The sequence below is a fragment of the Tursiops truncatus genome, chromosome 1 (genome assembly GCF_011762595.2).
Source record: "Tursiops truncatus isolate mTurTru1 chromosome 1, mTurTru1.mat.Y, whole genome shotgun sequence".
Classification (NCBI taxonomy): domain Eukaryota; kingdom Metazoa; phylum Chordata; class Mammalia; order Artiodactyla; family Delphinidae; genus Tursiops; species Tursiops truncatus.
The window spans coordinates 27,903,742-27,919,701 of record NC_047034.1 but is presented as its reverse complement, the minus strand read 5'-3'; the positions used below and the strand labels follow the sequence as shown (position 1 = coordinate 27,919,701).

The 15,960-nt window shown below is 38.7% G+C and overlaps 1 protein-coding gene across 13 annotated transcripts in view; it reads right to left on the bottom strand.

The window, feature by feature from the left end:
- Positions 1-15,960, bottom strand: part of CEP170 (centrosomal protein 170) — a 148,281-nt gene that overhangs the window by 99,447 nt on the left and 32,874 nt on the right. For 12 of the 13 annotated variants that reach the window (XM_033851783.2, XM_033851798.2, XM_033851801.2 and 9 more), the window contains one exon: positions 9,616-9,761. In XM_033851783.2, coding sequence (XP_033707674.1) covers positions 9,616-9,720 — 105 coding nt within the window. In that variant the 5' untranslated portion in view covers positions 9,721-9,761. Of the gene's footprint in view, positions 1-9,615; positions 9,762-13,302; positions 13,388-15,960 lie in introns of all 13 variants that reach the window. The other variant, XM_073801436.1, reaches the window with a different exon arrangement.

The following is a 15,960-nucleotide window of genomic DNA, read 5'->3' as shown; positions in this document are numbered from 1 at the left end:
TCCAGGTTGTGCATTTTATTGGCACAGAGTTGCTTGTAGTACTCTCTCACAATCCTTTGTATTTCTGCAGTGTCAGTTTTTACTTCTCCTTTTTCATTTCTAATTCTATTGATTTGAGTCTTCTCCCTCTTTTTCTTGATGAGTCTGCCTAATGGTTTGTCAATTTTGTTTATCTTCTCAAAGAACCAGGTTTTAGTTTTATTGATCTTTGCTATCATTTCCTTCATTTCTTTTTCATTTATTTCTGATCTGATCTTTATGATTTCTTTCTTTTTGCTAACTTTGCTGTTCTTTCTCTAATTGCTTTAGGTGTAAGGTCAGGTTGTTTATTTGAGATGTTTCTTGTTTCTTAAGGTAGGATCATATTGCTATAAACTTCCCTCTTAGAACTGCTTTTGCTGCATCCCATAGGTTTTGGGTCGTCGTGTTTTCATTGTCATTTGTTTCTAGGTATTTTTTGATTTCTTCTTTGATTTCTTCAGTGATCTCTTGGTTATTAAGTAGTTTATTGTTTAGCCTCCACGTGTTTTTATTTCTTACACAATTTTTCCTGTAATTGATATCTAGTCTCATGGCGTTGTGGTCAGAAAAGATACTTGATATGATTTCAACTCTCTTAAATTTACCAAGCCTTGACTTGTGACCCAAGATATGATCTATCCTGGAAAATGTTCCATGAGCACTTGAGAAGAAAGTATATTCTGTTGTTTTTGGATGGAATGTCTTATTAATATCAATTAAGTCCATCTTCTTTAATGTATCATTTAAAGCTTGTGTTTCCTTATTTATTTTCATTTTGGATGATCTGTCCATTGGTGAAAGTGGGGTGTTACAGTTCCCTACTATGATTGTGTTACTATCGGTTTCCCCTTTTATGGCTGTTAGTATTTGCCTTATGTATTGCGGTGCTCCTATGGTGGGTGCATAAATATTTACAATTGTTATATCTTCTTCTAGGATTGATCCCTTGATCTTTAGGTAGTGTCCTTCTTTGCCTCTTGTAATAGTCTTTGTTTTAAAGTCTATTTTGTCTGATATGAGAATTGCTACTCAAGCTTTCTTTTGATTTCCATTTGCATGGAATATCTTTTTCCATCCCCTCACTTTCAGTCTGTATGTGTCCCTAGGTCTGAAGTGCGTCTCTTGCAGACAGCATATATACGAGTCTTGTTCTTGTATCCATTCAGCCAGTCTATGTCTTTTGGTTGGAGCATTTAATCCATTTACATTTAAGGTAATTATCGATATGTATGTTCCTATTACCATTTTCTTAATTGTTTTGGGTTTGTTATTGTAGGTCTTTTCCTTCTCTTGTGTTTCCTGCGTAGAGAAGTTCCTTTAGCATTTGTTGTAAACTTGGTTTGGTGCTGCTGAATTCTCTTAGCTTCTGCTTGTCTGTAAAGGTTTTAATTTCTCCATCAAATCTGAATGAGATCGTTTCTGGGTAGAGTAATCTTGGTTGTAGGTTTTTCCCCTTCATCACTTTAAATATCCTGCCATTCTCTCCTGGCTTGCATAGTTTCTGCTGAAATATCAGCTGTTAACCTTACGGTGATTCCGTTGTATGTTATTTGTTGTTTTTCCCTTGCTGCTTTTAACACTTTTTCTTCTTATTTAATTTTTGATGTTTTTATTAATATGTGTCTTGGCGTGTTTCTCCTTGGATTTATCCTGTATGGGACTCTCTGTGCTTTCTGGACTTGATTAACTCTTTCCTTTCCCGTATTAGGGAAGGTTTCAACTAAAATCTCTTCAAATATTTTCTCAGTCCCTTTCGTTTTCTCTCCTTCTTCTGGGACCCCTATAATTCGAATGTTGGTGTGTTTAATGTTTTCCCAGAGGTCTTTGAGACTGTCCTCAATTCTTTTCATTTCTTTTTCTTTAATCTGCTCTGCAGTAGTTACTTCCACTATTTTATCTTCCAGGTCACTTATCCATTCTTTTGCCTCAGTTATTCTGCTATTGATCCCTTTTAGAGAATTTTTAATTTCATTTATTGTGTGGTTCATCACTGTTTGTTTGCTCTTTAGTTCTTCTAGGTCCTTGTTAAATGTTTCTTGTATTTGCTCCATTCTATTTCCAAGATTTTGGATCATCTTTACTATCATTATTCTGAATTCTTTTTCAGGTAGACTGCCTATTTCCTCTTCATTTGTTGGGTCTGGTGGGTTTTCACCTTGCTCCTTCATGAGCTGTGTGCTTCTCTGTCTTCTCATTTTGCTTACCTTACTGCATTTGGGGTCTCCTTTTCGTAGGCTGCAAGTCATAGTTCCCGTTGTTTTGGGTGTCTGCCCCCAGTGGCTAAGGTTGGTTCAGTGGGTTGTGTAGGCTTCCTGATGGAGGGGACTAGGGCCTGTGTTCTGGTGGATGAGGCTGGATCTTGTTTTCTGGTGGGCAGGTCCACGTCTGGTGGTGTGTTTTGGGGTGTCTGTCTGTGGCCTTATAATGATTTTAGGCAGCCTTTCCGCTAATGGGTGGGGTTGTGTTCCTGTCTTGCTAGTTGTTTGGTATAGGGTGTCCAGCACTGGAACTTGCTGGTTGTTGAGTGGAGCTGGGTTTTGGCGTTGAGATGGAGATCTCTGGGATATTTTCGCTGCTTTATATTACCTGGAGCTGGTCTCCCAGCTGTGTGACCAATGTCCTGAACTTGGGTTTCTCACCTCAGAGGCACAGCCCTGACACCTGGCTGGAGCACCAAGAGCCTGTCATCCACACGACTCAGAATAAAATGGAGAAGAAATAGAAAGAAAGAAAGAAGAAGATAAAATTAAATTAAATTAAAAAGTTATTAAAATAAAAAACAAAAATTATTAAAAAAAATTTTTTAAAGTAATAAAAAAGAAAGAAAGAAAGAAGAGAGCAACCAAACCAAAAACAAACCTACCAATGACAAGAAGAGCTAAAAACTATAGTAAAAAAAGACAGACAGAACCCTAGGACAAATGGTAAAAGCAAAGCTATACAGACAAAATCACACATAGATGCATACACATGCACACTTAGAAAAAGAGAAAAAGGGAAAAAAAAAAAATATATCATTGCTCCCAAAGTCCATCTCCTCAATTTGGCATGATTTGTTGTCTATTCAAGTATTCCACAGATGCAGGGTACATCAAGTTGACTGTGGTGAGTTAATCCACTGCTCCTGATGCTGCTGGGAGAGATTTCCCTTTCTCTTCTTTGTTCGCTTCTGGCTTTCAGCTTTGGATTTGGCCCCGCTTCTGCATGTATGTCACCTGAGGGCATCTGTTCTTCACTCAGTAAGGATGGGGTTAGCTGATTCGGGGGCCCTGGCTCACTCAGGCCAGGGGGAGGGAGGGGTACAGAATGCTGGGAGAGCCTGTGGTGGCAGAGGCCGGCGTGACATTGCACCAGCCTGAGGTGCGCTGTGTGTTCTCCTGGGGAAGTTGTCCTTGGATCACAGGACCCTGGCAGTGGCAGGCTGCACAGGCTCCCGGGATGGGTAGTGTGGATAGTGACCTGTGTTTGCACACAGGCTTCTTGGTGGATGCAGCAGCAGCCTTAGCATCTCACGCCCGTCTCTGGGGTCTGTGTTGATAGCTGCAGCTCACACCCGTCTCTGGAGCTCCTTTAAGCGGCGCTCTGAATCCCCCTTCTTGTGCACCACGAAACAAAGAGGCATGAAAAAGTCTCTTGCCTCTTCAGCAGCTCCAGACTTTTTCCCAGACTCCCTCCAGGCTAGCCGTGGCACACTAGCCCGCTTCAGGCTGTGTTCACACAGCCAACCCCAGTCCTCTCCCTGGGATCTGACGGAAGCCCGAGCCTCAGCTCCCAGCCCCTACCCGTCCCAGCAGGTGAGCAGACAAGCCTCTTGGGCTGGTGAGTGCTGGTCAGCACCGATCCTCCGTGCGGGAATCTCTCCACTTTGCCCTCTGCACCCCTGTTGCTGCACTCTCCTCCGTGGCTCCGAAGCTCCGCAGTCTCCGCCCACGAAGGGGCTTCCTAGTGTGTGGAAACCTTTCCTCTTTCACAGCTCTCTCCCACTGGTGCAGGTTCCATCCCTATTCTTTTGCCTCTGTTTTTTCTTTTTTCTTTTGCCCTACCCAGGTACGTGTAGGAGTTTCTTGCCTTTTGGGAGGTCTGAGGTCTTCTGCCAGCGTTCAGTTGGTGTTGTGTAGGAGCTGTTCCACATGTAGATAGAGGTATTTCTGATGTATTTGTGGGGAGGAAGGTGATCTCCATGTCATACTCTTTCGCCACCTTGAAGCTCCTCGACTAAACCATTTAAAAACTAAATATAGGGCTTCCCTGGTGGTTGAGAGTCCGCATGCCGATGCAGGGGACACGGGTTCGTGCCCTGGTCCGGGAAGATCCCACATGCCGCAGAGAGGCTAGGCCCATGAGCCATGGCCACTGAGCCTGTGCGTCCAGAGCCTGTGCTCTGCAACGGGAGAGGCCACAACAGTGAGAGGCCCGCGTACCGCGAAAAAAAACAAAACTAAATACAATTTGCAAATACTTGTTCTTACTTCCATACAAAAGATGTGTCTTTCTGTACTAAGAGGAGTTCCATTAATTTGTAGCACTGATTCTGACTACCAGGTAACCATGATGGTGATCAAATCATGGAACTTTTTCAGAGAATACACTGTGTCCAGGGTAGTGCTAAAAGGAGTATGCTCCTATCAGATTAAGGGCAGAAGTATCTCTAGAGGTGGAGTCTGAGTAACAGGTCAAAACTGGTTTTTTTCTTGCCTGATCATGGAGTTTCACCAACTTTATATTTTATTTTTTAAATAAAGCATAAATTTAAAAATAGTCATAAGTAGAACAGATGCCCACATCAGACACATTGATGAATTTTAAATAAAAAATGTTATTTTAATGTTTGACTTCTTATAGTGGTAATAGTGGTTTTTGTGCTTTAAAAATTATTGATTTTCTTTTAATTTGTTATAAAGGCATTATTTTGATTATAATACCTGAATTGATTCAATGATATTTTAAAATTCTATTGCCATTGATTTCCCTCTAGATTTTTCACTGTGGTAAAATATATATAACATAATATTTGTCATTTTAACCATTTTCATTGTACGATTCAGTGGCATTAATTAAATTTACAATGTTGTGCAATCATCACCATTGCACAATATCCGATTCCAAAATTTAACACCCCAAACCATACCCCTTTCCAAAATTCTTTCATCACTCCAAACAGAAACTGTAACTGTATAGCAATAACTCTTCAACCCTCCTTCCTCCAGCCACTGGTAACCACTAATCTACTTTGTATCTCTATGAATTTGCTTCTTTTAGATATTTCATGTAAGTGGAATCATACATTTGTCATTTGTTTCTGGCTTATTTCATTTAGCATAATGTTTTCAAGGTTCATTTCTGTTGCAGCATGTATTCAAACTTCGTTTCTTTTTGTAACTGAATAATAATCCATTATATGTATTGACATATACTGTATTTTGTTTATCCCTTCATCTGCTGCTGGACACTTGGGTTGTTGTCACCTTTTGGCTACTGTGAATAACACTACAATGAACACTGACTTAAATACAAGTATCTGTTTGAGTCCTAGCTTTCAATTATTCTGGGTATAGCCTACTAGTGGAATTGCTGGGTCATATGATAATTCTGTTTAGCTTTTTGAGGGACCACTAAATTGTTTTCCACAGCGGCTACCCCATTTTTCACATTCCCACCAGCAAAGTACAAGAATTTCAATTTCTCCATACCCTTACCAACACTTATCTTCTTTTTTTTTTTTCTTTAACATTATTGCCATCCCAGTAGATATGAAGCAGTATTTCATTGTGGTTCTGATCTGCATTTCTTAATGACAAATGATGTTGAGTGACTTTCATGTGCTTATTAGCCATTTTTATATCTCTTTGGCGAAATGTCTACTCAAGTCTTTTGACCATTTTTTAAGGGGGCTGTTTGTATATTTGTTGTTGAGTTGTAGTTGTTCTTTATATACTCTGGATATTATAAGATATGTATGGTTTTGCAAATATTTTCTCCAATTCTGAGAGTTGTCTTTTTCCTCTCTTGATAGTATCCTTAGATGCACAAGTTTCTAATTTTGATGAAGTCCAATTTACCTACTTTTTCTTTTGTTGCTTGTGCTATTGGTACCATATCTAAGAATCCACTGCCAAATCCAAGGTCATGACGATTTATCCCTATGATTTCTTCTAAGAGTTTTATGGCTTTAGCTCTTATATTCAGGTCACTGATCCATTTTGAGTTAATTTTTATATATGTTGTAAGGTAGGGGTCCAAATTCATTCTTTTACATGTAGAAATCCAGTTGTCCTAGCTTTATCTGTTGGAAAGACCACTCTTTCCTCTACTGAATGGACTTGGCACCCTTCTCAAAAACCTACTGTAGCAGTTTCCTTGGGCTGCCATAAAAAAGTACCATAAATTGAGTGGCTTAAAACAGTCCAAGTTTATTCTCTCAAAGTTCTGGATTCATGAAGTCCAAAATCAAGGAGTTGGCAGGGCCATGTTTCCTCCAAAACTTCCAGGGAAGAATCCTTCCTTGCCTCTTCCAGTTTCTGGTAGCCCCAGGTTTCCTTAGCTTCTGGTAGCATAACTCTTAATCTCTGCTTCTATCTTTACATGGCTGTCTTCTTTCTGTGTCTGTCTTCTCCTCATCATGTGACACCAAGTTATATTTGCTTAAGGTCCACCCTAATGACTTCATTTAACTTGATCACATCCTCAAAGACTCTATTTCCTAATAAGATCACATTCACAAGTATGGGATATTAGGACTTTGATACATCTTTGGGGGTGGGGGACACAATTCAAACCGTAACAGCCATAGATATATGGGTTTCCTTCTGAACTCTTCATTCTGTTCCATTTGTCTGTATGTCTACCCTTATTCCAGTATTGCCAGCTTTGTAATAAATTTTGAAGCTGAGAAGTGTGAGTTGTGCAACTTTATTCTTCTTTTTCAAGATTGTTTTGCCATTTTTAAATTTTGCCAAACTTTGCCAAACTCTTCAAAAACAGAAAATCTTTAATCAATCTTCATTATGGGTCACATTTTCCTGCTTCTTTACAGACCTGATAATTTTTTATTGGTTAACAAACACTGGGAATTTTACCTTTGTATTTCTGTATTCCTATAAATATTCTTGAACTTTGGTCTGGGACACAGCTAAGTTACTTAAAAACAGTGTGACCCTTTTGAGTATTGTTTTTAAGATTGAGATAAGAGTAGAACTCAGACTAGGGTTAATTATTTCCCCACTACTAAGGGGTAGAGACCAATTCCCTGTGAATTGTGAGGTTTTCCAGTCTGGCTGTTAGCAACAGGCACCATTCCTGACCCTGTTAGTGCCGGATACTATTAACTCTAATTTGAGTGGGATTTTTTTCCCCTGCCCTTGGGTAGTTTCTTCACATATGTGTGCTGATCAGTACTCAACTGCATACTCAAGGGTAATCCTCCACAGAGTTCTTTCTCTATGTAGCTCTTTCCTCTCCGATGGTGTGTCCTGTGAATTGGAACCCATCTTGGTCTCCTTGGACTTTCAGCTTCCTCCCTCCACCTCACAAATTGTCAGACAACTTACATTTGTTACACATAATCCAGGACACAGACACCTTACCAGTCATGTCTCTTAATCTTATCTCCATGTAAGAAAAGATTTATTCTGCAAGTTCCTAAACAGCCATTCCCACATTTCCTAGGACACTGCTCTGCTAGTTGACACAAATGCCACACAGAAAGTACCTCTTCCACTCTAATGAATGAGTTCCCCCCAGTTTGAACTTAAGATATGTTTCAGTTACAAGGGGCATCCAAACAGAATCATTACTGCCTTCTCAGTTGCTAGTCTCACTACTCCATCTCACTGAGGAGCCCAGAAAAATCTCTGTACTATTCTATTTCTCTCATTGAATTTCTTTAAATAAGGTTTCTTTATACATGTAACTCATATACTCATATAGCTATATAGTGGCTTTACTTTTACTGTCTCAAAACTATAAAATAAGTTCTTTAATTTTAAAGTAAAAACGTATGTAAACATATGCAGATCTGACTTTTCTGGGGACAATGTAGGGTTTCTCAGTCTCAGCACTATTGATATTTTTGGCCAAATAATTCTTTGTTGGGTGTGTTTGGTGGGTGTGGTACAGGGGGTATGAAGAAGTATGTTATATACTGTAGGACGTTTGCAACCCCCCCTGGCCTCTTGACCTTTGCCTACTGAATGTCAGTAGCAACCACCTCCAACCCTCTACCATGCACAACAATCAAAATGGGGACTTCCCTGGTTGTCCAGTGGGTAAGACTATGCGCTCCCAATGCAGGGGGTCCAGGTTCAATCCCTGGTCAGGGAACTAGATCCCAGTGCAACTAAAGATCCTGCAACTAAGAAGTCTGCATGCTGCAACTAAAGATCCTGCATGAGGCAACGAAGATCCCATATGCCGCAACTAAGACCTGGGGCAGCCTAAATAAATAAATAAATGACTAAATAAATAAATAAATATATTAAAAAAAAATCAACTGTCTCTTAAAAAAAAAAAAAATCAAAATGTCTCCAATACTGCCAAATATCTTTTGGGGGAATTGGGGGGAGGCAGGATCACCCCAGTTGAGAAACTCTGGGCTAACAGAACAAATCTCTCTATTCTAAGTACTTGTTTACAGTTTTTTACCAACAAAAGAGGGGAGGGCAAGGGGATAAGATTCTATTCTAGATTGCCAGGACCTATTAAAGTAACTAAATCTCAAAAACCAAGGGATCCATTTTTCTAATTACTTTGCTCAAAAACATCTTAAAAGGGCTTCCCTGGTGGCGCAGGGGTCAAGAATCCGCCTGCCAACGCAGGGGACAGGGGTTCGAGCCCTGGTCCGGGAAGATCCCAAATGCCGCAGAGCAACTAAGCCTGTGTGCCACAACTACTGAGCCTGCGCTCTAGAGCCTGCGGGCCACAACTACTGAAGCCCCTGCGCCTAGAGCCTGTGCTCCGCAACAAGAGAAGCTACCGGAATGAGAAGCCCACGCACTGCAACGAAGAGCAGCCCCCGCTCACCTCAACTAGAGAAAGCCCACGTGCAGCAACGAAGACCCAACACAGCCAAAAATAAATAAAATAAATAAATAAAATAAAAAATAAATTAATTTTAAAAAAATCGTCGAAGTATGTTTTAAAAGTAACTCCTTTATACGTAATTCAGTAAATGCCAACAATCTGTATGCTCAAACTACTGGAAGATATCATAATGAAAACCTCGAAAAGAAAAAGAGAGATTAATTCCAGTATCAATTAAGTATCCATAATTAAAATTCAGTTTTACTTCATTCTATGCTAATTTTATGAATTACTTACAAGTCTTATTTTAAAAGTGTATAATGTGAAACTTCTTACTTCTTAAAAACAAACTTCTCTACTCAAAGCTCTCATTTTTCAAAATATAATCTCCAAGACTTAGAACTTAGTTTTAAATGATACAAGGGGAGAAAATTTATTAAACTAGTAACTAGAGCTTAAAGAGGGAGAGCTGGAAAGTTCAAATGTTAAGTAGAGTTGCCCTCCAAAGGAGTAGAAAAATATTTCATGTCAGTTCCAGGTTTTGAGTAGACACATACAGAAGGCAGATGCAATTACCTGCAACATGAGCTCACAGTCATCTCTTCCAACAAAAATCATTTCTCGTGGCAGCCTGTGGCGAGTGCCTCCACTGCTCACCAAAAACCAGGATGTTAAGCTCATTTTCTGCTTAGCTTCTAAGTCTTTGGCAAAGCTACGTCATCCTGCAGAGAGAGATTCAGAAAAACATACATTTAGATATTTTCAACTTTAGCATCTATTCACCAAACCCTATAACTAGGCCTTGGAATAGAACTGCATTCAACATTTACCCCTGACTACATAAATAAGACAGGCCACGGGTCCCAGGAAACAACATATCTACCAAATTTTCAGCAGTAAAGTAAGTCCATGGACTCCATTAAGAGTTCACTTTGCAAAGATTACAGTCCCAGATCTTATTACATCTCAAGTACAGCCATAAACTATTTAACCTTTGCCCTATGACTTTGCAATTCCTCCAATTAAAGGTGGGAGTAAAACTTCCCACTCCATAAATCTGGGCTCTGCCTCATGACTTGTTTTGGCCAATGGAATGGTGTTAATAGCTGTGATGCAAGTGGAAGCTAAAATGTGCTTGGGCAATTGGGTTTGACCTCTTGTACCTCTGCCATTACCATAGAAAGAACACGCCCTAGCTAGCCCATTACTTCAAGAAGAATGAGACACATGTAGAACAGATGTGTATCTAACACAAAACTTGAAGCAGGCCCTCAGTATATCATTCAACCCTTAGCTGAAAAATAGAATTAGTGTTGTTTTAAGCCATTGAGAGATGTGCAGTGATTTGCTTCATCACTGACTATAATGCACAAAAGGTGAGTATAATTTACTGAAATATAGTATCTTTTTAAAAGTACAGATGGGGCTTCCCTGGTGGCGCAGTGGTTGAGAATCCGCCTGGCAATGCGTGGGACGCGGGTTCGTGGCCCGGTCCGGGGGTACCCCACGTGCCGTGAAGCAGCTGGGCCCGTGAGCCATGGCCGCTGAGCCTACGCGTCTGGAGCCTGTGCTCCGCAACGGGAGAGGCCACAGCAGTGAGAGGCCCGCGTACCAAAAAAAAAAAAAAGAGTTCACTTAAAAAGGAATACATTAGGCAATTAAGTAGGTAGTCAACTAATAACATTTGTCATATCTCTATAGCTTATAAAGGTCTACAATTTGACATAGCTTATAAAGGTCTACAATTCTCAAGTAAATGATCACATTAGTATCATGTTAACCTCAGTAAACACTAGCAATGTTATACAAATAAGTGTCTCAATTATAAATGTTTTGAGAAACACACTCAATTCAAATGAATATATTTGATATCTGATTAAGAGCTAACAATGGACACCAAAGAAATTGCTTCTTTGTCTACCAAGTGTAGACCACTTAATGCACTTTCAAAAACATGCAATTTCAATTTCTCTGTCCTAACATGTACGGTACTTTTTCTTTTTTTTTAAGTGAATGGTGTTTTTTTTTTTTAAATTTATTTATTTTATTTTTGGCTGCACTGGGTCTCCACTGCTGCAGTCGGGCTTTTCTCTAGTTGAGGGAAGCGGGGGCTACCCCTTGCTGCGGTGCACGGGCTTTTCACTGAGGTGGCTTCTCTTGCTGCGGAGCACGGGTCCTAGGCGTGCGGGCTCTAGAGCGCAGGCTCAGCAGTTGTGGCGCACGGACCCAGCCGCTCTGCCGCATGTGGGATCCTCCCAGACCAGGGCTCGAATCCATGTCCGCTGCATTGGCAGGCGGATTCCTAACCACTGCGCCACCAGGGAAGTCCTATACTGTACTTTCTAAATATGTTTCTTCTAGAGCAGCAGCTCCTAAACTTTTTGTCCTTAAGACTCTTACACTTTTTTTTTTTAAAAAAGGACCCTAAAGAACATTTTGTTTACATGGGTTAGATATATTGATATTTACCATATTAGAAATAAAAACTGAGAAACTGGTATGTATTAATTCATTTAAAATGATCAATAAATCAATTTTACAGAAAAAATGGCTAACATTTTAATGAAGATTTACTATATTTCTGAAACAAATAATTAGTGAGAAGAATAGCACAATTTTACATTTTTAAAAATCTCTTTAAGCTATGGCTTAACAGAAGATTTTCATATCTGCTCTGAATTCAATCTGTTGCCATATACTGTTTAACTTAAAATATTTAAAAGCCTAGCTTCATACTTATTCCCAGATAAGTAGTGGGAAATGGAAAATTTATTTTAATAGTCTTTCCAAATAACTGAAGATAGTTTTCTCTGATACTACATCAAAACTTCACAGGTGGTAATTTCCTGAAAGTTATTTATAATATGGAATCTGAAACTTTCCATACATTTTAACATGAAAATCCATCTTCTGCTCTGAAGAGATTTTATAACACTGTGCATTGGTCATTTGAAAAACACTGGTTCCCTGAGTTACACAGATCTTCTAAGTGATGACACATTTCATTATACTATTTTAAAATATCACATTCATTTATATCATCACCCATCTCATCTGAAAAGTCTTTAATTACTGGGCAGCTGTTAAGCAGCAGAATCAAGCTCCTAAAATTCTAATTTTCTCTTAGAAAAATTTGCCTAAATTTTACTGGTAAAAAAATACTGTCAATTCTTTTCCTTGAAGTGACAGGTTTACACTGTCTGCTAAATACTCAGGTCTACAAAACCATAATTTGTCTGTCAGTCATCGTTTCAAGTAAAAATGATGTTCTATGAAACAACTGGCTAGTTCAGCTCACAACTCAAACAATGACACAAGTGCTTTTTCTTGCAACAACCATGGCACTTTCGTATACAGCGTTAAGTGCTTTATGTGTATTTCCATTTAGTCTTACAAAACATTAAAAAGATGTAATTCAAAGGCCAAGACTTAATAAACAATCATTTTTAACACTTCATCAAGGACATTCTTAAGTGAAACTGGCTGTTTTTCTTACCTGCAAGTGCATGCCAGTGAAGAATATTATTACTATTAGCATAGTACGGTGCCAATGCCTTGACTAAGCAGCTTTAGCCACCACTGTTTTTCCATATTATTAGTTCAAAGGTCTATACAATAAAAAAGCCAATAATGTTTTGATAGTATTATGAAAATAGTTTTGACCTCGTGACCCTTGAAACAGTTTCAAGGATTCCCAGAGGCCTGTTGACTGGGCTCTGAGAATTACTACTATCTTAGAGGACGTGACTATGTCATTAAGAGCATAAACTTAAGAGTCAGACAGATTGGTGGAGAAGTCTGACTCCTGGTTCCACCACTTATTTCCACACGACCTTGGGCAAGTTACTTATTACCCCATGTCCCTTAGTTTCCTCGTGTAAAATGGGAATAAGGATAGTATCTACTCAACAGTTTTTTTCTTATTGATCAAAAGAATACTACTTGTAAATATTTTTCCCATGAAATTCCCATATACATTCTTATATGATTTAATTAGAAGCTATACTACAGAACAGTGAAACAAAACATTCTGCAATAAGAAACACATCTATATATTAAAAGAGAAACCTTTAAAATGTAGAATTTCATGTTAAGGTAAAAATCCCACATATTATGAACTTATCTACACATACATGAAACAATTGGTTTCACCAAAATAAGCAAATAATTTTCTGTAAAGTTAGAACAATTAAGTCTTACTCCCTTCTCAATTTATTGAATTGATATGGTTAATTTATCTGGATTCTTAAATCTTCCATTCACCTAATTTCTGGATGCAAATGTTGTTGTTAGTCTTCCATCCGTCTACTTTCTGTCAAAATGCTTTTTAGCATTTTATATGTATGTCCTGGCCAAATAAACAGAGAATCAAAAAAATTTTACCAGAAGAAAAAACCTTCAATCTAAATATGGTATATAATTTGCATACTGCCTTTCCAAGGAAAGACAATTTTAAAACATGACATTAATAAGTAAGTCAACAGTTTTAAACTCATTTAAGGGAACTGAAGAAAAAAACTTTTCAGCATTTGTATGGACAATGTCCGTAAGACATGTTAAAGGAAATCAAATTAACCTAAATACAGCAAACGAAACACCAGAGCCAACCAGGGGCAACAAGAACAGTTTCCAGACATTTTTTAAATCACAACGTAGTATGTAAGCATGATTCATATGCTACAAAAATATTTTAATTATTTAGACAATAGCAAGCATAATTATATACCAATATGTAATATATAACTCCACAATATAAACATACAGTAATTAACTATATAAAATAAAATTAAAATAATGGCTTTTTACATATTTTATTTTGACTTTCAATGACACTTAAAAGGTAACAAATATACACATTTTCTAAGAAACAAAAATGAAAAGCATAATCCTCAAGATGAAGGGTATTTATTTACTGGGGTGGGGCAGTGACCGTGAGTCATCTTCTAGTTTTTCTACAATGGGAGGGAATGAGATATGATATAAACCCACTGTCTCTCAGTTCTCACATGGGACTCTTCCCTTATCTAAGACAGCTTTCTCACTGGTCCCTTAGTTGCAATGCTCTTTTCCTACTCACTGAGTTAATACTGACATTTGCATATGGGTAAAACTGAAAACTGAGCTTCCTCAGTGGCCAAGGCAGAATTTTCAGCTCAGCTTCCTCTAAAGGGCAGGAAAAGGGGCCTTTGGGTTTGCCGATTGGATAGAATATGCCCAAGGTCTTGACTTGGGCACTTCAGATATCCTATCTGTAAAAATGAAAAGAAAAACAAAATAACCCCCCAAAATAAGAAGAGAGCACATCAAGATAAAATGAGATATAGATATGCTATCTTGTAGTATCCAGCATATTGGGAGGCACTCAATTTATGCTCATTGCCTTTTCTCCCTCTCCTCCTGATCTTTTCTGCCAAATAATACAATAATGTCATAATATGAGACTCAAAATACATCAACCAAACAATACATATACGTTGAATATCTTCTATGTCAATGTTCTAAAATTATTCACTTAAAGAAATAGATTAGGGTAAAAATTATGGCAATATAATATGCCTTATACCTTACTCATAAAATTAAAAATACTATAACCTTTATTTCATACATATTTCAATTCTGAAAAGTACATTTAATGGATCACTGATTAAAATTCCTGTAACACTTTCTCAAAGCACAAATAGTTTTCAGGTCATACTGGGGATCTAAAGACTGAAGAGTATGGAAGACCTTGACCTTTGCAAAGATTACAGTCCCAGATCTTATTACATCTCAAGTACAGCCACAAACTATAACCTTTGCCCTATGACTTTGCAATTCCTCCAATTAAAGGTGGGAGTAAAACTTCCCACTCCATAAATCTGGGCTCTGCCTCATGACTTGTTTTGGCCAATGGAATGGTGTTAATAGCTGTGATGCAAGTGGAAGCTAAAATGTGCTTGGGCAATTGGGTTTGACCTCTTGTACCTCTGCCATTACCATAGAAAGAACACGCCCTAGCTAGCCCATTACTTCAAGAAGAATGAGACACATGTAGAACAGATGTGTATCTAACACAGAACTTGAAGCAGGCCCTCAGTATATCATTCAACCCTTAGCTGAAAAATAGAATTAGTGTTGTTTTAAGCCATTGAGAGATGTGCAGTGATCTGCTTCATCACTGACTATAATGCACAAAAGGTGAGTATAATTTACTGAAATATAGTATCTTTTTAAAAGTACAGATAGGGCTTCCCTGGTGGCGCAGTGGTTGAGAATCCGCCTGCCGATGCAGGGGACACGGGTTCGTGCCCCGGTCTGGGGGTATCCCACGTGCCGTGAAGCGGCTGGGCCCGTGAGCCATGGCCGCTGAGCCTGCGCGTCCGGAGCCTGTGCTCCATGGCGGGAGAGGCCACAGCAGTGAGAGGCACGCGTACCAAAAAAAAAAAAAAAAAAAAAGTACACTGATAAGTCCAATACACTCACTTGAGTATTTTCAGAAATACACAATTGAAATTTTGTTGAAATTGTTCCCTTTTTTCCAGTTTCTTCATCTCAGAATGGTAACATTTATTTGTATAATTAAACCTAAGGCTGTTATGTGTTACAGAACTACAAATTGTAGATAAAGGAAGCTTATATTAACAAAAAGTCCAACAAGGAGAGAATCCAGCTATAGAAGAAGATGCAAGCTCACTTTTTCTTTGGGAAAAAGGTCAACATCTATAGTTTACTTTTTCACCATCTGGAACAGTTCAGTTTACCCACCGGAGAATCCTCCAATCTCCTCCCAAAGTGGGCAAAAGCACACTGATGATGCTGTGGAAGCCAAGTCAAGAAGAAATAACTGGGGGGAACCTCACCATTCCATGCGAAGAGTTTCTATGTATTTATCTCCTTGGTTAAGCATAGCACCTTATCCCATCCTTGAATGAGCTTGAGGGT